We start from the raw sequence: 25979 nt of genomic DNA, 5'->3' as shown, positions 1-25979 counted from the left end.
AGACTCACTCTAAGACACCTTTGACCTCCAGTTACATAAGAAAACCTTGTCCACATCCTTTCCTCTCCCTGTAGCCTGTAGTATTCCACACAATCCACTTTGCCTCAACTCAAGGCAAATCCTCCCTACCACAGTGGGACTGGAACCCAAAAGAATATATACCAACTTTTTTTGTGTATGTGTATATATATATATATATAATATATATACACACACACACACACACACACACACACACATGCACGCACACATATATACATATATATATGTTTTAGTGCCCATGGGAACCGGCACCTTGTTTTCATTACATTTTATGTGCTTTTTTCCATGGCAAAACATTCTACATTGAAGAGATATAGAGAGTGTTCAAAGAAGACTAGCACCTTTGGTGTCTGTCCACCTAATCTGCCCAAATCTCACCTGTGGCTCCTAGAAGCTGCAACAGGAGCAGCAACCACATCCCAGCAAATCATTTCAGCCTAAGGGCTTGAGGATAAGTAGGGGGTCTCAAACCCTTCAATGAGTTAGGGACTTGTCTATCCAAAGCATGGGAAGACTTTCCCTCATGGAATAATTTGTTCCAACAGCCATGAAGGCAGCTAAAGCAAGCATTGTGGAGTGCTTAGAGCTTGGTTAACTGTTGACCAAGCCAAAAGCATCTGCTGCATCTTGAGTCATCATCAGTCATCTTGACTTTCTCTTGCCACCCGATTGTGATGACTCTAGAAGAGAGAATGAGGCCAGTGACTTTGCACGACTCTGCCCATTTAAATCCAATTTATTTATGAATCAAAAGATATCACCCATACTATTTTACCATTTTTACCTATCTTATGGTCCTCTGGCAACAGGCAAGTGATGAAGCAGTAGGTCACCTGGCCACAGGTGACTCGGGCCAGAGAGTGTCTTCTCCCTGGAAGCAGCAGTGGAATTAAGCAGTCTTTTAAGGACCACACTATTCACCCTCCACCCCCTTGTTTGAAGGAACTAGAAAAAATGCCCTAAATTTTTTCTGCTTTACTGAATGAAATTAGACTGTCAAATGAAGGCCAGGTTAACAAAGGTGGTACTGGATGCATGTTTTTCTTGAGTGGCCACAGTGAAGGAGAGGGCAGTGAAGCTAGCATGTGTTGTATAATCAAAAGTAATCCAGTCAATAAGCTTGTGTGCATTCCAAGGAGTGAACGATAAGCTCATAACAATGCAATTGCTCCTTGCAGGAAAGCCACCATCATCAGTGCCTATGTATCTACCATAATGAACCCTAGTGAGATCACAGAAAATTTTTATCAAAACCCAGAGACCCTCGTTGTTAATATGTCAAAAGAGGACAAGCTTATAACTCTGGCTGACTTTAATGCAAGAATAGACACAGACTACTAGACGTGGTAGGAAATCTTTGGGAGGAATGCAGGTGTGTATCTCATGACCTCATAACTAACACTGTCTTCCCAATAAACCATTGTGGAGTGCCCTCACATCCAACATTGGCATTTAGTAGACAGTGTCCTTGTAAGGAGAAGAGACAGACAGGATGTGAGAGTGACAAAGCCAACATATGGCACAAGTGTTGGAATGATCATAGACTTATTCTCTCCAAGCTAAATATTTGCATTCAACAAAAGCAGCATCTCCAAGGCAAGACTACTACCAGAAGACTTAAGGTCAGCAGGTGAAAGCTGCTCCGAGTGGGAACAGTTGTTGCTAACTCGGAGAGAAAGCTAAGCCAACACAGGCTTGGCAACAGTGGAGCAGAAAAAGAGTGGGCAACTTTCAGAGATTTAGTGTAAGACACTGCATTTACTCATCTGGGTCAGAACACTTATAAGTTTCATTAGCTTGATTGGCTTGATGAAAATGATGAGGAAATTCAAAAACTGCTAAAGAAAAAACATCTCCCTAGGGTTTAGCAGCAGGATTGTTCATCTGCCTCTAAGAAGGCAGGTTTAATTCCATCAAAAGTAAAGTTCAATAGTAATAGCAACATTATGCAGTGATCATCTATGAATGACTTAGCTCATCTCAATAATACAGTGATCCAAGACAATTCCAACGGACTCATGATGAAAAATGTAATCCACGTGCAGAGAAAGAACTGATGGAATCTAAATGAAGATTGAAGTATACTATTTTCATTTTATTTATTTTTTTTTGCATTTTTCTCCTTTGGTCTTTTTCTTCTTTCACAAAATGATTAATATGAAAATAATGATTTATGTGGTTGCACATATATAACCTATATTGAATTGCTTAATATTTTAGGAAGGAAGAGAAGGAGAAAAAATTCAGAATTCAAAAATTTTAAATGAAATTGGAAAAAAATAGTACTTAAATTGTTTTTACATGCAATTGAGAAAAAAATTAAATTCTAAAAAAAAGCAAAGTACAAACAAAGCTTAGAGAGATGCAGAATTCTTGGCTTAGTAAGAAGAAAGATGAAATTGTTTTATGCTCATAATAACAATATGTAGCACCTTTATGGAATCCTCAAAGCTATTTATGGGCCAAAGGCCTATGGTGCCATCTCATCTACTCAAAGTTAATAAAGTCATTGATGAGTGATTATATCCTTAGACATAAGGTTGACAGGTTGAACAATTCTGTAGTGTTCTCAACAGATCATCATCAATCATTGCTGAAACCATTGACCTTTTATACCTCATGTTGAAGTCAGTCCCTCTCCAACAAAATTTCCAATTAAAAAAGAGATTTTGAATGCAATTAAGCTCCACTCCTCTGGCAAAGAATCTAGTATTGATTCAATTCTAGCTGATTTACAAGGTAGGGAGTCCACAGCTCATACAAAAGCTGACTAAAACTTTGAGTTATATGACAAAAGGAGGTTATTCTCTACTAGTTCAAAGATGCCTCCACTATCCATCTCTATAAAGAAAAAGGGAAATAGATTGGCCTGTGACAATCAAAGTCTCTTTCTTAATCATTGCTGGCAAGATTCTTGCCAGAATTCTCCTTAATAAGCTAATCCTTCACCTTGAAGATGGTCACACTGGCAACCAGTGTGACTTCAGCAAGATCCAAGGAAAGGTTATATATTTGTTTTTCTTTTGGAATTTTTCCTGGAGTTGCTGGATAACGGAGGTCTCTACACAACATTTGTAAATCTGAGCAAGATCTGTAATACTATCAGTCATGAAAGCTTATGGAAAATTATATCAAAATGTGGTTGTCTGCAGAAATTCATTAACATTGTACATCAATTATATAATAGCATACTTTCCTGAGTTTGGGGAAATGGATGATGCTCTGGTCACTAGTGTAGTGAATTAAAGCTGAGTGCTTGCTCCCATACTTTTTAGCATTATGCTTTCAGCAATATTATCAAATGTCTTCAATGATGACAAACACAGTGTCAAGGTGAGCTACCACAGTGATAGTAAATTTTTTTAATTTTTTTAATAGTAAATTATTTAACTTGGAAAGACTACAAGCCAAGACAAAAGTGGAGGGAGAGTGGGTACATTTTTCTTCATAGATAATTATGTACTTGATGCTACTTCTTAAGCTGAGATACAACAAAGTATAGATCAATTATTTGCGACTTCTGCTAATTTTGGACTATTAACACCAAGATAAGTTCTCCATCAGTCAGTATCACACCATCCATATTTGGAACCATTAGTTATAGCAAATGGAGAAATATTTAATACTGTAGATACGTTCACATACCTTGAAAGTGAACTTTCCAGTAATGTCTCTATTGATAATGAGACTGATTGACAGAGCTAGTTCAGTGTTCAGAAAGTCCCTAAGGAAAGTAAGGGAGAAAGGGTAATTAGGCTGCCCACTAAACTGAAGGTGTGAAGAGCCATTGTGCTGACTTCATTGTTGTATGGCTATGAAACCTGGACACAACCCCATGCTAGGAAACTGAACTGCTTCCATTTGGCTTGTGTTAGGAAAATTGTCTTAAGAAGATCACCTGGCAAAATTAAGACTGCAGACATTTTTTGAGCTAAACTTAATATTCAAACTCTGTTGCAGAGAGCACAACTCTGATGGGCTAGCAATGTTGTTCAAGTGCCAAACATACTTTTGCCTAACTGACTATTTTACAGAGAACTCATGCAAGAAAAACGCTCACATGATGGTCAGAAGAAGTGACATAAAGACAATTTCACGATGTCTCTGAAGAACTTTAGAATTAATTACATGACATGGGAGATGCTGCCAAAGAAGGCTCTGTGTTCTGAGTGAAACAGAATTGCAGTAACTCAAAAGAAACATGCGGTGTGCAAATTTGGAGACATCTCTACCCAAATTTTCTTCTTGTGCCCAAACGGTGGTATAGCATTCCAAGTTCATTTTGGTCTGATCAGCCACAGTCAGACACTTTATATTTTGACTCCAATGTAATGGTGTCATTTTGGTCTTCTTAAAGAATTAAGGACAGCCACATAAAAACATTCCTAATTTTTTTTTAAAGATAGAAGAATCACAAAATGCTACTTATGTTAGTCATAAAAAAATATTGTGGAAAGAAAAAGAATAGCTACCTAATCTATATTTCCATAATTATTTTTTTGGAGATAAAATTAAATAATCCACACCAAATTCTTTTAAAAATTAAATAATTTTCAAAAGTTATATACTCTTGCTATGGAACGTCATTTGCTTACTTGATTTTATGGTTGTATTTCATTCATTCATTTGTCAAATAAATACTTGTTGAGCCATTTTTTATTTTCAACACACTATATCATCTCCAATTATGTTATAATTTAAGAATAACTTAAGAAAATTTATAATTATGTTTCTTCTAAGTAAAAGAGTAGAATGAATCACAGAATTTGAGAGTTTGAAGGTGCCTCAGTGGCCATTTAGCCCACCCCATACACAAAAGGAATACCCACTATAAATACCCCCCAAGTCTCAGCTTGAAAAATCCAAAGAAGGGGAACCCAGATCTTCTCAAGTAAGTTCGTTCTATTTGAAGACATCTCAAATTATTGTGCAATTTCTCCTAACATCAGAACTGTGTCTCTTCGCAAATCTCTTCCATTATTCCTCATTCTACTCTTCGGAACCAAGAAGAAGAAATCTAATCCTTCCTTCACAAAATAATCCTTCAAGACTGGAAACAGTTTATAAATTTCTCAAGTCTTCTCTCCTATCTGCTAAACACCCACATGTCTTTCAATCTATTTTCACATGTCTTGGATTGAAGCCCCTTCACCATCCTGGTTGCCCTGCATTGAAAACCCTCCAGCTTATCAGTATATTTTTAATTTGTAGGTCCAGCAAATTAACACAATATGCCAGATGACAAGAACAAAGTATCAAGGGATTATCACCTTCTATTCCAGAAGCTAATCTCTTGGTATAATATCTACAAAAACATCATTTGGGCTATTTCATATGGATGCCAATTAAATTAATTTAGCTTTAGTTCAGTTTTCTTAAATATAGGTCATTTTAAAAGTCCACATTTTAAAAGAAAATAGTTGGTATTTAAGAGAAACAAATAATAGTTATGCAAATTTCTACCTGTTGGTTTCTAATGTATTTTCAAATAAAAACAGGTTTGGGTTATTAAAATTATACAGTAGAAATAATCTGTTTATATATATTTGGGAACCATAAATATACTTTTTTTGCTTTGCTTTATTAGAGTTTAATGAAATGTTTATACTCAAACTAAAATTTGTAAAGACAGTATTTAAACTAATTCTATACTATAGAGTTAGGCACTACAGCAGATTGTCATTAACTATCATCCATATTAATTCCATGAAATTTTTGTCATGATATCTCAGCTGACATAACAAAAAATATTTAATGCTATGTTCACTTCAAGAGGTAAAAATTTTGTAAAATACTGCCTAATTTATTAGGCATCATTAAGAAATAAATCATCATTGGAACACAAGGTTTTTGTTAAGGGTGAATTTTGAAAACTATCTTTGCATGTATTTAAAAAACAAAAAGCTACTATCAAAATTTCAATAAATAAAATCTTTGGAGAACAAAAAAAAAAATTACAAATCAATGAATTTCCCAGATAACTAAAATATATTAAAGTCTCAGACCTTTTATTTTATTGTGACTAATTTCTATGGAAGACATTCAAACATAATAAATAGTAATCTTGGCTTCTTTCACAGAATATAACAAAAATAATGGGGAGAACAATAATAACCTAGAGAGTTGAGAAACTCTTACTCCAGGAGATTGCTTTGAGCTTAGCTTTGAAGGAAGCTAGAAATTCTGAGGAATAAGAAAGAGGAAAGAGTGCCATTTAGGCAAAAAGCATAGGCATAGGAGATAGGATATTGTATACTATCTGTCAAGAAGTTCAGGCATCTACATGTAAAAGCAAATGTATATAATTAGCCCAAAAAGAGAAACTGAAGCCAATTAGTGAAAAAGATTTTTAAATGATGTCCAGGTGAGAGTCTGAGGAATTGGGAGTTATGAGTAAAATGTGAGCTTTAGTGCATAGTTGCAGTGCTTTACATTGTACAAAATAGTAATTAGAACTTTTTTTTTTTTCCACTTGCTTCTTGGTTCTCAGCTGTGCCCTGGATAGCTGAAGCTGTTAAATGTGTAGCCTCCAAATTCAACCACATTCATTCAAGCAAACTATTCAAACTCCAAATTAGTGGTTACTTTTTCTAAAAACACTAATAAATCTGGCATAAATTAACTTTGTTGTAGTTGGAAGTAGGAGAATTTATAGAATTATATGTAGATATGTTTACATGTATTATTAATGAGCTGGAAATGTTCCATATTTCTGTTCTTATTGTACTTAGGCCTAACAGAAAACATAGTGATACATACATACATACTGAAGTCACTCTTGAAGGCCAAGACCCTAGAGAAGAACAAAGGGTTTAATTCTGACCCTTTATTTCAAATCAAGCATGAAACATCCATTGGGTTATCAATTTCAAGCCAACCTGGTGGAAAGAGTATGTCTCTTGAAGTAGATAAAGCCTATGGGTATAATTAGTTTGTGAATTCCAATAATGGAGAAAATATCTATATGGAGCTTAAAATTGATGAACTTGTTCCCTCAGATAGGACCAATAAGATTAGAACATGAAATGTCATCCAACTACTAGCTTGTTTTTCCAAAAATTGAGAAAATAAAGCATATTATATTATCAATAGACAATATGTGCTGCCTGAAAGAGATTAATTTAAGAATATTTCATATATAGAAATGTTTGCTTATGTTCCACTCTCACTTGAAATATGTCTCCCCCTCCTTTCTTTTCTAGCACCCATCTTTTTTCCCCATGCCCAGGGCTGTCTTATGTCAGTAGTACCACCTGGTGGATGATTGGAGGAAAGTGATCCAATTTTATCTTAGTAAGGAATTGTGTGTACGTGCTATGTTCTCTTTTTCTTCCCTATTTAATTAAGTCTGTCTCAGGTAACCTGTTTGTCTCATGTATACACAATATTTTTATCCCATTACTCTTTCCATTCCCTTTTCTACTTTTCTTCACTTATCTCACTAATACCAAGAAACCCCACCCTACCTGCATTCTAGCAGCCTAAAAAGGACTTAATTACAAATAAAACAAGCTTAAGACTGGCAATATTAGTATTCTTGATATCAAATGAAACTAGGCATAAGAACCAATGTTTTCAGCCTCCAAAATATCTAAAAGTTGTTCAAAAGAACCACTTAAAATATCCACAAAAGTCACAGTCCACCTCTAATAAAAATAGCTTTCCTTCAAATATCAGTGTTTAATATAAACTTATGTTTGTTGTTGTTCAGTCATTTCAGTCACATCCAACTCTTTGTGACCCTATTTGGGGTTTTCTTGGCAAAGATAATGTAATGATTTGCCATTTCCTTCTCTAGATGATTTAACAAATAAAGAAACCAAGGCAAACAGGGTTGAGTGACTTACCCAGCATCACACAGCTAGTAAGTGTCTGAGTCAGATTGAAACTCAGAAATGAATCTTCCTGGGCCCAGCACTCTATCCATTGTGCCACCTTGTTTCCCCAAGCTAATGTTTATAGTCAAAAAATATGAGTGATTCTTAGAATCCTCTACTGCTAGCACTGCAGAAATACAAGAAAATGGTGTACTTTTCTTTGTTTTATGGGTTGCCATGTCCAAAAAAGCTTATCTAGCCAGTCTACTTGTGCCGAGTCTCTATAGTGAGGTCAGATCACGAGGAAGTACCTGATAGGCAAGAATATATTTGAAGTCTTTCTATATTGTTAGAAAAAGGAAAATAATGTTCCCTATTTGAATTTGTTCGTAGTAGTGTAAATCTAGATTAGGAAGGAACTTTAGAAATCATGTAGTCCAATCCTTTCATTTTATAGATCAGGAAACTAAGGCCTAATGAGGTGAGATGATTTGGGCTAGATCCTGCAGATAGTTAGCCATCAGTGAAATTATTTGAATTCAAGTCCTCTGACAGTATTTTTTCCTCCTATTTACTTTAATTATTATTATTGAAACTTATTTTTCATTTTAAATATACATCTTTTCTTTCATGATACAAGTCAACAAGGCTTTGTGGAGCTGGTCTAAGAATCAACCATTATATCATCTCTGGGAAGAAAAGTTTTTCTATATAACATACTAAACTCTTAAAACACAATCTATTTTTGATTGCAGATAATAGATTTCAATATCAGGATTATATGGAATATACAGTGTTTGTCCTAAATATAAAAAGGTGTCGTGAACTATGCACATATGCCTGTTTCCCAGCTCAAGTTCATGACAGTTATCCTTTATATTAACGTGAAGCAGCTCAAGACAAAGAAATATTGTTCAATTCCATAATCCTATACACACATAAATATGAGATATGGCAGCCAAAGAGTTTATTAAGTATTCTGTGTGAAAAGCACTATAAAGTAAATTAAGAAGACATAGTCTTCTTCTATGGGAATTTAAAATTGCAGTTTCTGATAACTAAAAAAAACTGGTTAAATTTTAATCATATTGTTTTCATCTGAAAAAAATATAACTATAGTTTAAAGTTTTCTCTAATTTTTAATGATCTTAATTGGCTTAAGTGAATGAACAAAACTTCTTTTGAATATTGAGTATGATTAATTTCGTGCTTTAGAGTACAACCTGTAGAATCCTAGAAAGAATTGTCTTTCTGTTTGTATTGCAAGGAGTTGTTGGCTCTATGCATGATGGTATTTTTTCTTTTTCTTTTTCTTTTTTTTTTTTTTTTTTTTTAATTAACCACTAGGTATTAAGCCAGCGGCAGAAACTTAAATCAAGCAGACCAACATAGCTTGGCTAGGAGTACCTGAAAGCAATTCAAGTTTTGTTTTTCTGAATATATGGCTTAGAATTAGTTTTCAACTGTGTTTGTTGAAAAATAAAATTCATATCTGAGCCAAAGTTTTTTACGAAACATAAGGAGAAAAGTTTCATCTTTCAGCTCCCTAAATTCAATTCTCATGTTTTAAAACCATTGTCTTGCTTCTGAATTGTTGAATTTTTTAAAATTGCTTAACTACTATAATGTCCATTGGTGGTAAATAGCTTTGTAAATAAAAGCTATGTATAGTATATTAAGTGTCCATTACTTCATAAAGGGACATCCATGTTCTTCTAGTGGGAATGAAAAAAAAAAGTACTTTTAAGTAAATAAAATAAAAAAATAAGATTTTTAATTAACTTAGAGACATTATTGGGAGATTTTTTGCAAAAAACAAAAATCTATTTGGAAAGGTAGTGATCTAAACAAATTTTTGTAGCATGAGAAACAATCTTAAATAATGGCTTAGCTCTTCCATATTTTGTGTTTGCTTCACAATCCCAATTAAAGAAGATACCAGTATTAACATAATCTTCTCAGTTACAAGATCATTTATCAGGTTTTAGAAAAGTGCTTTTTAAAGTGTTCTAAATGATACAGGGAACTGTTTATAGAGTGATACAATTAGGAAGAAAGACTATCACTATCTTTTTTTTTTTAATTTTAACAAATTTCCACAATATTTTTATGTACTAAATGAAGTTATCTTTGTCCATTGTTCTTTCACTAAACAGATAAGAGAATGTTTCTGCCATGTCACTCTGTTCATGTACCTCAGTATATACCTCCTTACTCATTCAAATGTATGACATTTCCTTTGGGTGATACATTAAGACGATACCTTAGAAATTGTTTTGTAGTATGCAAAAAAAAAAAAAAAAAAAAAACTCTTTAAACTCATAAACAGATGCTCATCACTTAGAGGATTGAGACGATATTCTTCCACATTATCAGAACAGTATCTGGTTAACTTTTTGATAGTTTTTTAAGAACTTTTATTTTTTTTTTTTTTTTGGAGGACTCCAGTAAGGTGTGTGGATTTCTAAATCTGTGAAAATCTTTCAAAAAGAAATTTCAATATTTTTTAGATCATGTGGCCACGGGGCTCATCTGGCACTCTATTCAATTTATTTTCTCATTTTTAAGCAAAAAGTTGTTTCTATTATCACAGGTGCCAGAACCTAGAGAGAGAACACACAGCAAAGAAAAGTTCCACATACTCATACATTGCATAGTTTTTTATCTATTCTCTTGCTTCTGTTTGCCAGCCAGTTGTAAATAACAATATCAGTGAGTTTTTCAGGTGTACTGCTAGATCTATGAGATAGGGTTGATCAGAGCAGGTGTTAAGCAGATGAAAAGTCAATATTAAGTCATTTTAGGTGATATTTTAGCTGGATATCTAAAGGTTGCATTCTAAAACACTATTGTATTGCTGTTCAAATATTTGATAATTATATTCATGAGTAAAGAATTATTTTGTTTGATTGCCCCAAAAATTCTGATTTCTGGAACCTGGAATAAGTTTGGGACTAACCAACTCATGAAATAGGATTGCTTAACTTTTTCCTTCTCTTCAACATTCTCAAACTTATAGGAAAATGGGATAATTTGGCTGAGAAAGAATTATTAGATTTGGTATTTACCTAAAAATGGCCTTAATTATAGCTAGTATAATTAAACTATTTTGTGTTTGGTAAAACATTCTTTTATGTCCCCTGACTGTTTATTTAGGAAATGACTTACTAGCTGGATAGATGGGAGTGTTTACTACTTTACTTCTTTCATCCCTCCCTGAGCTTCTGTTAGCATTGGCCTTTAACCATGTCACAGTTAAAATGAGTAGATTATTAAGTGTGAACATAACAATGGAAAAAAGGAAATAGGAAGTTAGTGTCAGGTAGATATTTAGGACTTTCAAATATGTGAGCTTGCATTGCTGAATACCTCCCATACTTAGCTAAGCTATTTACACATACGAGAAAAGTAAAGGGTTTTAAAGATAAGAAAGAATAAACCTTTGGCAGAGAATTTACAGAGCAGATATGGGTCTTTTCACAGATATTTTCAAAATTGTGAGAGTTTTGGGTTTTTTTTGTTTTTTTTTTGAGTAAGTTATTGTCATTATTTCTTAGAAGTTTTAATTAAACACTATTGGAACCAATAACTAGTTCAGCTGAGGAATAATGGTCAAAGGATTCATTCATGTATTGATTGACTCCTACCTTCAGTGCCATTTGGTGATTTCCCTTATTTTAAGTAGATAAAAAGCCAGGGAGAGATCTGTTATAAGATTAAGATGGGATATGCTCCTGACAGACAACCAAAAAAGAAATTAAAGATTTGTTTTCCTGCATGAAACTTTGTTAGAGAACTGGTAATTACTTCAGTTATCTGTACAATTATAAATTATATCTTTGTACAAATTTTGACATTAATCATTTCCACCATGCATGTGTAATTACTATTTCATTAAGAGTACTATAATGAATGAATCATTTTTTTCTTTTTCCCAATAGAGAAACTTTAGAAGTTTTTGGTTTTCTTATTTGGAGATAAAATTTGCCAGAGAAAACAGTCATTTCTTGAAGTACAACTTAGCTTTCAAAATACCTCTTTAATTATACATTTCTTGCAAAGTTTGTGGTACAATAGAAAGAATAAGAACAATAATAGTGAATAAAAGGCAGCTGATCTTGACATGGCATTAATTCCTCTTTGCTAAGACTAACAACAATCACACGTGGATAATTTTGAAATCAGTTCACTAGTTTCTAGAGTAAATGGCAATACTGAGTCCCTCCAGAAAGAACACTTAGTAAAAACATAGTAGAGTTTACAAATGACAGACCCATAGACTAAAACACTAAGTTTCTGAAAAACATAAGGTCTATTTAAGTTAATTTCCTCTCTTTTTACAAAAAGCTATAATTGGTTTCAGTAAATAAATTCAGGAAATTGGTAAAGCACTTACTCCAGAAGGTAACGTTGCCACCATCCGCTATTTATCAGTAATTATCATGATTAGCACGTTTTTTCCTTGTCCTGGCGCTGTTGTGCTGCTTACCACTTCCCTCACATGCCTGCAGCCAGTTATGTTAGTAATTGGTGTTACTAAGTTTAAATTACTTGTACAAACAAAACAGCCTAGTTGTTTTGCAAAAAAGTATACTTACCCTCCCCCCCCCCTTATTCCACAACACACACACACACACACACACACACACACACACACACACACATTTAATACTGACCTTCCACCTTAGGGGTAAATTTGCTTGCTTCTCATTCTATCCTTTTCATGCAAGGCTGGATGAGATTATTCATTGAGATATACAGAATAAATGGTAATTCAAGAACTATCTTTGATGAAACTTACTTTATTAGAGCAGAAATAAAAACAACAGAACCTCAGTTTTTCATGCAGCCATAGAAATGGTATTTTCCTACCTTCATAAGCCACTGAGTGTTATTTTCCATGATGTTTTCAAGTACTTGTAGCCTCTGCACAGAGTCATCATAATCCAGCGGGGCATCCCTTTGCACTGCATTAGACACATAGGAACTAGAAGTAGAGCGGCAATTGTCCATCTCCGGCAATAGGAAGGTGTAACTGCATGATCCATGCTGAACCTGATACTGCTTCTTCCCTATGGTGTCCAGGCTTTTCCGAAAATTGTTGTAAGCTGACGCCAAGACAAGATCATAGCTCAAAGTAAAGAAAACAATCAGCCACATACTTTCCTTCGGGGAGAATGCAGCCAACTTAGCAAACTTCAGTGCACTTAAGAGTCCAGATCATTCATTTGTCCTCTGAAATGCTGTGCTATGCTGTCATGTGTAAAGTACACTCTTGACAGTCAATGAGTTCCTGCCCTCACCCACCTTTTCTAGTAGCAAATTTGATTTAAAAGCAAAACAAAACAACAAAATGCTGCTTTCTTTCCAGTCCTCCAGTAAACGGTTAGATGCCAGCAGGGAGAACAGTCCTACCCCAATTGTGTGTTCTGGCTTAGCTTTACAAGTAAGCTTTGGTGTTTCTTCTGTTTCTCTTTGGAGCAAATTCTACAGTGTCCGTATGTGAATCAATCACTTTCCTTTCCTTATATGATAAGTTGATAAGAGCAGCCAGACATGTGTAGCTTAACTGCTCCTCCCTCTCGGCTTCTCCGTTATCTTCCTGTAGGGGGGTCACTCACAAGGCAACAGGAAAATCAGAGCTTACTGCTGCCCAGCCAGTACAGTATGGGAGAGAAAACCTCGGGGGGAAATTGATCAATTACAGGACCCCTGGGTATTTTATAAGCACCACCCTAACAAAGTATTTCCTAAACTAGTACCACAGCCCTTTTGCCTGAAACTGGTGTAATAGTGTTAGTCTTTTAAATTTTTGCGTTTTTTCATTTTGAAGTACAATGAAAATTCCTCTGTTTCCTTTTTTAAGTAAAAAACTATAAATATACCAGGATCTTTGGTTTATGTTAATAATATAAATTAAAAGAAAGAAGTTTTTGTTAATGTAAACTAAGAGATTCACGTTTTCATAAGGAAAAAAATTACAAAGTTATGTGAAATTTGAACCATGAGTGTTTTACTTAAACATATTGAATTTTGAATTCATTTGAATATTGAAAGATTGGATCATTCTATTCAATCAATTTAGATGTGCCAGTGGCTTGGTTCTGAAAATATTATTTGTTTATTGTATTTGAAATATTCAAAGTAAACTTGGATACTATTTATTGAATTTCAGTATTATGTATGTATATGTGTGTTTGTATGTATATATATATATATATATATACATACAAACACACATAGAGGAGGGGAGGAAGGAAGAGACAGAAGACAGAGAGACAGAAAAAGAGGTGGGAGAGACAGACAGAAAGAGAGGAGAGAGGGGTAAGGAGAAAAAAAATTAGAGACATGTCACATATAGAAATCATATCATTTGTAGGAACAAAAGATCAAATCTGCCTTTGAATTATAGTAGTAATTACTTAAAAACAACATATAACCCACAGCACTGTGTTATTTGGGACATAACAGGCCAGATCAACTGCTTTGTAACTAACAGGTATGATTCTGTATGTAGACAGAGGGAGAGAAGAAGGGAATAAAGGAAAGGAAGGAAGGAAAAAAGGAAGAAGAAAAAAAGGTTTCTTCTATCTCCAAAATTTTCAGAGAATCAGTTAATCTGTCCAGAGTTCATAGAACTAAAATATTTATTCTATTGTAAAAGATAAACATTTGGGGATTTTAAAAAAAAAATCTTAATTAGATATGGGCTATTTAGAAGGAAATAAGGGAAGGAAGGAGGGAAGGTGGAAGGAAGAAAAGAAAGAAATAAAGAAGGAAGGAAGGAAGGAAAGAAAGAAAGAGAAAAAGGTTCTTTCCATCTCCAAAACTTTCAGAGAATCAGTAAGTCTGTCCAGAGTTCATAGGACTAAAATATTTATTCTGTTGTAAAAGATAAACATTTGGGGATTTTTTTTAAAATCTTAATTAGATATGGGGTGTTTAGAAGCTGAAGGACTAACAGATTTGGAGTTTAGAATCCTTAGCTAAGTCTTCAAGAGACAAATGAGGGAACTGAGGATGGGCTATGGGAGTAGGAAGAGCTCTTCTATTTTGTGACTTCACTCCTAGCTTGTTTCTGTGTGTGTCATCTCTAGAGAAAAGAAAGAATTGTTTCTTTCAATTATTTGGTATTTAAATCCTACTAAATAGGAGTAATTTTTGCAGTTAGAGAAAAATGCAAGCTATAGGCAATTTCAACTAAAGGCATCACTAATTCAATTCTCAATTCATCTATAATTCATCTATCCTCAGATAAAAACAATTTAGCCTCAAATGGGCTAAATTTGGATTGTTGATCCCAATTAAAAGCATCAGATTTTTATTCTATTACCCCCTTATATCCTAGATGTTTCCATTAGCTATTCACTGGAATCATTACTTAGTTGTATGTATGTATAAATACTTATATATATGTCTGTATATATATGTATATATATATATAACAACTACATAAATGTATATATACATGCATGCATGCTAATTCTATTGTAATTTACACATATATTGCTAAAAGATTAGAGGATCATAGATCTAGAATAGAAGGAGATGTCAAAGTCCATCTAGTCTAATCCTCTAGTCTAATCCTACTCATATTTAGCAGAAAGATCATTTTTACAGTAATTATTTTCTATTTTCTCTCATGATGGAGAAATTGAGGCCTAGGGAAGCAAAATGATTTGCTCAATGTCACAAGTACTAAGATGCAAAAGAAGGATTTGAAATGTAGGTTATCTAACTCCAGATCCATTGTTCTTTCCACTGTACTATTGCCTCCTTATGTTATATTATGTATATTATGTTAAGATGTATGGGGGTATATCTAGGGAATACAATACCAGTCTCTTACGTATGTGATTGCCAAGGAAAAACAAAAGGAATGTTTATAAAGCCAGATTTTCTTCTTTTCTCTGCCTGTGAATACACTGAAGCATCTGATAGATTAGAAGATAAAAATACATAGTCCAGATCTCTCTCTGATGTTCAATAGACTTCATTACTTCAGTTGTCATTTATCACAGAGAAGTTATGTCCAGCAGCTTACTAATGAGAGCTAGAGGCAGATGAGGTTATAAAATAAAAAAAAATTTTTCCTGACTTCAAGTCAGTACAGCCTGCATTGTCTAACAACTCCCTCCCCCCATTCTGCTGAATAGCTCTGAGTTTTGCTATTCACTTAATCATGTCTGTTTTCTCTCATATACCTCATCTAGTTAACTGTGATTTTGGCTGCTTTCAGGTTTGTTAGAAGTTTTCTTTATACCTGTTATTAGCTATTACAGAGGCAAATCCAATTTTATAGGCATTAAAGAAATAATCATTCCTCAAAAGAAAGGGATGAGCTAAAATCAAATATAAGAAGCAATCTTTAGTACCTTACCTCTTTGTTTCACATTCTTCCATTTTAAGCAAAGTTACTAAGATGTGAGTAATAATCAAGAAGGGGGGGGCGGGCGGGACGGTATACTTTAGATGAATCACTTAACCTATCAGTGACACAGCTCCCTAAAACTTTTAGGACAGAGTAGTTGCTGATCTGCATTGGTTGAAAGAGTTTCCTCACCAGGAGCTCTGTAAACAAAAGGAATCCCATATTGGGATCCTACTTCCCAAGAAATCAAAGGTGCAATGTTATAAAAATTAAGATGTTGTATCATAGAGTCAGAGGTTTAGAGCCAAAAGAGATCTTACAGGTTCCCCAGTCCAATCCCTGCTTTTTACTGAACTGAAGCCAACAGTTTTAATACCTTGTTCAGAATCACACAACTAGTGTTTAAGGTGGGATTTGATCTCCTGTATTCCTGACTCAAAGTTTGTCATTACTTGGTTCATTATGCTGTACTGCATTGTGTAAATCACAGAATATAAGAGCTAGACAGGACCTATCTCTGAATAAAACCTTCAACAAATGGGTCATCCAGCCCTTCAATACTTAAGACTATTATCATAGTCCCTCTAAGTCTTATCTTTTATATACTGAGCATTATAAGTTACTTCTACTGATCCTCATATGGCATAATCTCTTGCTTTCTTCATCTTGGCTGTTCTTTTCTGGTCTTCTTCCAGCTTGTCCATATCCTTTTTTAAAATACAGTTGCCAGAACTGAACGTTACTCTTCATGTAATTTGATCAAGGCAAAGTTTAGTTCAATTATTTATCTCCTTCATTCTGGACCATATGTTTTCCTTAACGCTGCCTACAGTAGCATTAGCTTGATTTTCAGTTTCCATGTCACATTGTTGACTCATATTTAGCAGAAAGATCATTTTTACAGTAATTATTTTCTATTTATTATCCCCTCTGCCTGTGATTGTTAGGATGATTTATGAAACTTACATACAAAAGATGAAACTTTCCTCTTTTTTTATTTAATTCACTGTTCTAACCTGTTGAGATTTTTTATTTGAATCTAAGTTGTGTCAAAGTGGTAGCCCTTTCTCCTAGCAAAGACAAGAATGGCATCTATGATTGCATCTGAGTCATTGGTAAAAATATTGAACAGTCCAGGATTAAAGACAGATTCTCCTAAGATCTTGCACTAGAGCTCATCCTCCAAGCTGTCATCAACTTATTAATGACTATTCTTTGAATCTAGTCAATCAAACAATTTCTGATTCACCAAAATATATTATTATCTAGCTTCCATATCTCTCCATTTTGCCAAGCATAAGAGACTTCATTAAATGTTTTGGTAAAACCAAGTATATCATATCTACCTCATACCTCAAGCACGATATACCGTATCTACCTGATCTACTAGCCTGGTAAATCTCCAAAAAGGAAATTAGCTGAGGTTGTACAAGTAAATGTTTAATAATCAATCTTTAGGGGGAAATGTGCATATTTTTTAGTTTAACTTTTGCTATTATCATTTTCTCCATCACTTTTTTTAAGCCTAAAGGCAATTAACAAAATAATAAATCTAGCCCTTGTTTACAAGGTACAAATGTTTACACTGAATATTTAACAATTGTCTCTCCAAAACTGGCTTGAATTAGCTTCAGCATACCACTCAAATTAAGTTAAACTAAAATGACTGTAATTAAAGAGCTGACTTTAGTGACTGTTGCTACCTTTTTAATACTGTTAACAAGCTGTCCTTTTAATAATGTGTTCTGCAGAGGTTGGGGTTTTTCAGGAACATAATAATAAGTCAGGCTCACTGACCTATTCTTTACATATTTCATCATCTGCCATGTTTTGAAAATCTGGATTATATTTGATTTTCTTAAGTCCCACACTTTCTCAAATACAACACTTATTTTCAAAGACTTCTCAAAGATCACTGACAGTGGCCAAGAAATCAAATGTGCCAATTCTTACAGGTTTATTACTTGAACAAGATGTTATCTTATTTTCTCCTTACATAACTTAGGTTTATACTCCAGCTAACCATTTTTATTCTTCCCTACACAGTCCAAAGATCACTCATCTTGGGAAAGCATATAAAACTTTTTCACTCCCCATCCATGGTCTTATCCTTTTGATAGTTCTCTTGTCTGCTTCAGAATTTTTTAAAAAATTGTTCTCATTAGCATTTATCACTAAACTCATCTTATCTTAGATTATATAGTTCTGGGCATCTTTACAATGGGAAAAAAAACTTTTCTTTGTGTTCATCCTAAATTATAAGTTTGCTTCAATCTTCTATACCTTCTTAAAAATACAGGTGTACAATGAAATCTCTGGGCAGATACATTGTTCTCTTTGGGCAACTTCACCATTTCCTTCTCATCAGTATTCAAACTTTTATGCTTAAGAATCCCCCATTATTCATGAGTCAACTTTCATTGTAGCATATTAGCCTTTTGTCTAAAAATTAGAAACTTTCTCTCCCCAAATCTGTGATCCCTGTCAGACTGTCATTATCTCTTTTCCTTCTTTAATATAAATGATAAATTATCCTCAAAATTTACATCATGTCTATTTTAACAAATAATTTTTCCTTTTTGATCAGAATTAAGTTCATAGTAATAGTTACTTCAAATTTTCAAGACTGCAGTAGTCATTAAGGTATGTCATAAAGTTAATGATTCTGCTTTGAGGTGAAAGAATTCCAGTAGGTGTGTGAATATTTGATGTCACCCTTTGCTACAGTATCCCACTTTAGCAACAAATTTGAGATGTTTACCAGACTCTTCTCACTTTCCCTCTCTGGATGTTTTGAAATATGTTCCAATTAAATTATTGGAATTAATCCTTTGATTCTCATCCACATGCTCTTCACTACATTTTACTTCTCAACTTCCTGAATGTCCCTACATTAGCATATCTTTATAATCCGAAATACTAACACAGCATTTCTTCTTTCTTTTATGTTCTTCTCGAGTATGATCCTGCATTGCCATTTTCTAATTTTGTATTCCTTTGTACCATATCTCAGTGACACCGAATTCAACTTTGCCTCTTTGCATTAGGACCTGTAGTTCAACTTGTTTAATGCTTATACTCTTTGCATTTATATATAGACATGGATTTTATATATTTTTGTAAGTGTGCATATCTATATAGGTACACATTGTCCCTCTGGTAAATTGTATGTTCCTTAAGGACAGTCACTGTCTTATCTTTTTATCTCCAGTATTTAGCACAGTGCCCGGCATATAGATGGTACTTAATAAATCTTTATTGATTGATGTATTTATTGGTTATTGATGGATTACTGTTTGATTCTTGGATTACTATTTCTCTGATATATTGGTCTTCTATTTTTTTCTTCTTATTTCTTATCTATGGTAAATAAGCCTGAAAGACATTTATATAGACAATTCTCCTCTCTTTTTATTTTCAAACCCTCTTAATAAACTTCTACCCATTTTTTTCCAGATTACAACTCTGCCTGCCAAAGTGTTCATAATAAATTTTGGTGCAGTGAAGCATCATTTTCCAGTGGACTAATGCTGGCTGAAAGCACATACTGGAGTGCTTATCTAGAAGCTTCTTTGTCCTCTGTAATAACATAAGGAAGGTCTAATAAGTCAGTTATAGACTCAGCTCAGCCCTAGAGTTTAAAATGTGTCTAAGTAGCCTAACTCATAAATAATTGTTTATTAATTCAAATAAGGCCTCTTTCTGACTGATCTTCACAGAGTCCAGATGACAGAATCTTCAATTTAAAATATTAAAAGTCATGTACTTTGTTCCATATCCAACCAAGAGTCCTCTCTATAACTTCATTGAAGATGTTTAGGATCAGGAACCCCAAACTCCTAAAGCAGCCATTTAACTTTGGGACAATTCCAATTGTTAAAAAATTGATACTTTTCCCCCTCTTATCAAAAAAAATGGAATGTTTATATCTATTTTTGTAACAGTTCTACAGTCACGCTAGATCTGCCCTTTGAAACTGAGTAAATCTCTCTTTCTGTATGAAAGCCTTTCTGATTGCTTTATCACTCTTAAGAGTTATTTCTTTTCCTGGATGAAAATCTTTAGTTACTTTAATCAACTTTCATATGGCCTGATCCTCTAGTCTTTTCTCCATCCTTGTTACCATATCCTTGTCCTGAAGACTTTATACCTTAGGGAATCAAAACTCTCAGAGTATCATAGAGTCTTCCTATGCACATAAAATACCTTTCAGATGATGAGGCAATGCAAGTTCATAATAAACCTTTAAAATTCTTAAGTGTCTAAGGTGAAGAATCACTCATATAGCAGGAGCCAAGTACTGTTTGCATTGAACTAGGAAAGTTATTAAATGTATGGATATTCTGAAATGACTAGATTATTGTTGATATAACATTAGATGTGGTAATTTGTGGAATTCTCCAAAATTAAAATGAATTGTTTTAATAAATAGTGAGTTCCCAATTACTGAAAGTGTTTAAACAGTGACTAACTGACTGCACAGAAATGTTATAGAGGAGAGTGCACAAGATATGGATTGCTACTTGGTAGCTAAATGTCTAATGACTAGAATGCCAAGCTTGGGGTCAGGAAGACTTATTTTCCTGAATTCATATGTGGCTTCAGACACTTGCTGGATGACCCTGCAAAACCCTTGTTTGCCTTATCTGTAAAATGAGCTAAGGAAGGAAATAGTAAATTACTCCAGTATCTTTACCAAGAAAAACTAAAGGGGGTCACAAATCAGACCTGAGTAAAACAACTGAACAATAACGACAATGATGATGACCTCTGTTCTTTCTTCCAGATCTGATTCCCCATACTGATACAGATGTTCTAATAATTGTTTTTTAATTAATAAGAGTCTAATAATAGGCTATGAATGAATCAATCATGTTTTTAAAGTATTTGGAAAACACTAAAATTACTGAGTCAAATTAATTAACAACATTTTTGGCTGGTTTATGGTGACCGTTTTGTGCTACTTTTTTTTCCATCTGTATAATGTCACTTCTGAGACAGCAGTATTAATGTAAGAGTTTTTCCTATGACCTAAGTATAATCAATTTTAAATTATATCATCTTTGCCCTCAGGTATCCTGAAATGGTTACTTACCAGATGCTTGTTTGATGATTCTAACCTTAATTTTTAGAAAGTGTGTATGCTACTCTGGCAAGAACTTTCAGTTCCTAAGTCTCCAGACCTAGAAATAAAACTAGGACATAGTGTTTTGATTTCAACAATTTGTAAATATATAGTTTCATTAAATTTACTATATATTTGAATACCCAAATATAATATTGGACATGTGATGAAAGCCTTAAGGTAAATTAAAATAAAGCCAGTGTTTTAAATAAACATTATTATTCATTTTGAGTGGAGCAATTAGATTCACAAAATTCTAAGAAAGTAGCAATGTAAGATAAAAATCAGTGTCTTAACTTTCTTATACAGATTGAACCAAAATTGAAAAATTATAACACAAAAGTTTCATTCCTATAATTCTAATTACTAATACTTTATAGTACTGAAGCTTGAAATATAGTACTGAAGTTTGGAATGCCAAACTTAAAATTATGTTGTGGATTTGTCCATTGGACTCTGCACAAACTTTTTTTTTTTTTTTAAGAATCAATTTGGTATAATGACTAGAGCATTCAGCAGAAAACCTGTATTCATATTCTTCTTTAGACATTGGCAGTGCCATCCTGTTGGAATACACAGGAGCCACCTGACATTGGCTGCTGGAGATCCAACCCAGAATGTATCTCCTCATGTGATATTATGCCACAGTTCTCTTTTATTGTCCTGACTCAGTTTCCGTAATTATCCTGACTCAATTTCCCTGATTGTTCTGCCTCAGTTTATAATTGTTCTAATCAATCCTACAAAACCACCCCTCCCTCTTTATCAGAATATTTGATAAGGATAAAAGATCTTATGTTTCAGAATACCAGAATGCCTCTCCCCATCCCAAGCTATTAGAATATTAGATATTATCTTATCAAGATGCCTTCCCCCATCTCCAGAGGCTCACCCTACCCTGTCAGAGTTCCTTTCCCGCTCTCAGCACCCTGACTCCGCCCTTACCTTGATCTACCCCCTGTGTCTGAGCCACGCGTATATATGCCATTAAGAACTCACATTGTTTGCTGGATTCTTGGAGACAATAGTCTCATTTAGCCCTGGGACCAAACCATGGATCCATTTGGTCCCAGCAAATCTCTCCCTTTCAAATAAAATATTAAATACTTTCTAATGTCTATCTTGCCTCAGTTTCTCAGGCATTACAGTGAGAGGATGATACAAGGAGACTGCAAGGCAGTTGCTGTTCTCTGACCTCTCCCCTGAGAGGCCTTGTGTTGTCTGACCTCTCTCCTCTTCCCTCTGCCTCCAATTTATTTCATTCCCAGTCTGCAACACCTGTGTCAACAAGGGCTGCCCTGCAACTCCTTCAGACGCTATGATCCACAACTGTGGAGGCTCTTGGAGAACTGACCTGTCCCTTAACATTATCCTGTACAATTCACCTGATCTTTTTGTGCCTCAATTCCTCATCTGTAAAAGTAAAAAGAGTTGAATTTTATGGTCTCTCTAACTTCCCTTCCAGCTGGAACTCTGTGCTCCATGATCTTATGATAGCTGTGTATGTGCTAGTAATGGTACCTTTAAAGCAATACTTAATAGCCTTGTTTAAGCATAAAAAAGCTTAAACTACTTTAGAAGATAAGAGCATCACTGCTTAGTCACCTCCATAATACAGTCACACATTTAAGGGATAGAATATATTTTACTGCCAAAATTTCCTGATGATCTGTAATCTTCTGGAGCCAAAGCAGCTGCATAACATATAGAAGACCACCATGTATGCCTTAAAATGTCATTTATCTATGTGAATTGTAAACAGGAAGTCACATATGAAATATTCAAGTCAATTTTTCAATGAAGACTAAGAACAAAATTGGTTTATTGGCTAGAAGGTATCAACACTGGAAATTAAGTTAATTTGGTTAAATTTGATTTGTTTTCAATATAACTTTCATCTTCTTGCTTTAATAGCTATTTTTTGTTATATTTGGTCATCTCTAATTTCATCATGAGTTCAAGGGATCTGAGGCAGGTTTCGAAATGCGTAGTTTATAAATCAAAATACCGATGCCTAGTTGAGCATAGTTTCCTGCTTAAACCATACAAAGTTAAGTGTGTAGCAGAAACACAAAATAGCTGATCAAGCAAATTTAAAGTATGTATTAATTCTTCTCCTCTTAGAAATTGGCATTCACACTATATAATTCACCTTTGAAATAGGCAGCGAAAAGTATATTTTGTTAAAAACTAAGCATTTAACTGCCAGTGGTTTGAAGTGGGGAGTGTTTGCCAGATGTGCCTCAGACAATTTCCTTTCCTGGGAAACTACAATTTCCCCTACACTATCAGTCATGGTTTTATTCCATATGATATGAGTGCACTACTTTAAGTGATAGATGCCTTGATATCACAGACCTTATCTTTCACAATCTTCTTTGTACTTACTATTGCCCAGCTTCGATTTGACAGGACTGTGTTGAAATAACTTCTGTGAGAAGAGAAAGAAAGTTGATGTTAAGGTAATATAAGAAAATCTTGACCATAATTCAGGCTGGTTTTTTAAATGGTCATCCTATTCCCATTAGGGCACCTAAGTAAAAAAGATGCCAGGAACCTACCTTTTATTAGTTTTATTTGACATTTTCATTGAGAAATAAAAACTGAAAACAAGTAAGCAACAAGGCAGTTATAAAAAGAAAATTTACTTTCTAGAGACATCTAGGATATTTGAATCATTTAAAGATTTATCTTACCATGAAACCACATATAAAGTGAACAGCTAAAAAACTCTTTAATTTCAGGTCATAGTGCAAACATGTTGTTTATTTGTGGAAACAACATGGCTCTTAATCTAGTCGAATTGTAAATAAAGTTTCACATTGTCTGAATTTCTGGAAATACTATATTTCTTTTTAATTGGAATGATTTTTTCTTATATAAGAAACCATCTTTAATTCAATTTTATGATTCTGAGATGTGATTTGCATTCTCAGAGAATTATGTAGAGGCCTTATTCCCCCTCATCAAGAACAAATGTCAAAAGAAATCAAGACATGTAAAGCACAAAATATCAAAAAATAGTGACTATATTGTTGGTCATTGTATTGGAGCATTAGGCCCATGATAGTCTTTGCCACTTGTTCCATGTCCTGGTTGTGATATCTTTTGGTTTATCTGCCCAAGGAAAGAAATGTTATGTGTTTTCTTTCTTAAATCAATAAATAGAGTTTTCCTTATGACCGAATTGAATTGAATTGAATCAAATCAAAATCTGCCACTGACTAATACAGTATTTTTATTAAAGAATTTGAAGTGGGTTTCTTGATGTCAGTTAGTTGTGCTTTTATGTAAAGTAATGCTAAATTTAGTTAAACTTTCAGAACAGTTAGCTTCTAATGGTCATGAATAATTAGTAGAGATTATCATAAATTCCATGTTTTGTTGCAACTATGGAATAAAAATTATTCCACTGTTTCAGAGAAGTGTCTTAATATTCTCTAGATCAATCTTCATTTAGTTTGCAGGTAAATTTTTCATCTTAATTATGGAGAAGCCATTAAAATTAAGAATTTTAGAAATCCCAAAAAGGCAATTAATTTTGAGGTATGTTATCCTGTTCTTGATTTTAGGTTAATATAAATAATGTCACTATATCATAAAGGCAAAAACAGATGACCACACTTTTGGTATTCTCATCTATCTTGCAAACTTGATTTTTTTTTTAAACTTCCTGTGGAAACTTAGACCTGACAATATGGTTTGCCCTTTTCCCTACCAAAAATGAAGTTCTAATCTATAATTTTTTTAAAAATTTTGTAAAGTCAATGTATGTTCAAGAAAAAATGATTTCCTGTAAATTTTGATTAGTTGTTTAAAGATACAAAATTTCTTCATTTGTCTTATTCTATCCACATATTTATTAGTATGATATTGGAAATATAATCCAAATAATGTACAAATAATCCCATTTGCACATCTTATCTTTTCCTAGAAATCCTTTCTTGGTTCAGATAAGAACTTTATTCAATATTTCATTTAATATTGATCAATTTTTATGAATGATAAAATGTCCAGTAACATGTCATCTTAACTTATGGATCAGAATTCAAAGGAATATTTAAATAAAGAGAAAATAAAAAGGGAGCAAAATATACATAAAATCAAAGGCTTTAGAAAAATGACTTGTATGACAACATAAGGCATCTTATCCTACCATCTGTTTTCATTATAGAACTCTGTACGTATTCTTTTTTTTAACATGAAAGATATTTTCAGAAAAATAAATAATAAGCTTTTGTCAAAAACCATAGAATACATTTCAGTGAATTTTTTTCCTAAGACAAAATAGCCTTGTTTAAGAAAAAGCCTACAATTACAGAAAACCCATATAAACAGTGAAAGGAAAAACCATTACTTTCTTTGTATGCTCCCATACTCCCTCTGCTGGTTCCATAAATACTAAATGTTTACTTCAGGCTCAGGTACAGTTGTGTAAATAAAGGTCCAAATGAAGAAGTCAACCAGAAACAACTATTCTTTAGCCAGGAATGTTGCCAGCCTTCATCTAAGCTCAGGAAAAAGCTTCATTTTACAGAAGTCTGTCGATTTTTCAAAGTGATGAGAATTATTGATGAACCAGGATATTATTTTGATATTCTGTTTTGTACAATAATCTTCAGTT

At 33.7% G+C, this 25979-nt stretch overlaps 2 protein-coding genes across 8 annotated transcripts in view; one reads left to right on the top strand and one right to left on the bottom strand.

Annotated features, from left to right (window-relative positions):
* Positions 1-13647, bottom strand: part of ANGPT2 (angiopoietin 2) — an 81189-nt gene extending 67542 nt beyond the window's left edge. The window contains exon 1 of one of the 2 annotated variants that reach the window (XM_031951146.1): positions 12732-13647. In XM_031951146.1, coding sequence (XP_031807006.1) covers positions 12732-13019 — 288 coding nt within the window. In that variant the 5' untranslated portion in view covers positions 13020-13647. Of the gene's footprint in view, positions 1-12255; positions 12429-12731 lie in introns of those variants that run through there. The other variant, XM_031951147.1, reaches the window with a different exon arrangement.
* MCPH1 (microcephalin 1) overlaps positions 1-25979 on the top strand; it is a 336480-nt gene that overhangs the window by 233207 nt on the left and 77294 nt on the right. The window lies entirely within an intron of this gene.

Source organism: Sarcophilus harrisii, chromosome 2, assembly GCF_902635505.1.
Source record: "Sarcophilus harrisii chromosome 2, mSarHar1.11, whole genome shotgun sequence".
NCBI lineage: Eukaryota > Metazoa > Chordata > Mammalia > Dasyuromorphia > Dasyuridae > Sarcophilus > Sarcophilus harrisii.
The sequence above is the reverse complement of the archived record's forward strand: the minus strand, read 5'-3'. Positions and strand labels throughout refer to the sequence as shown.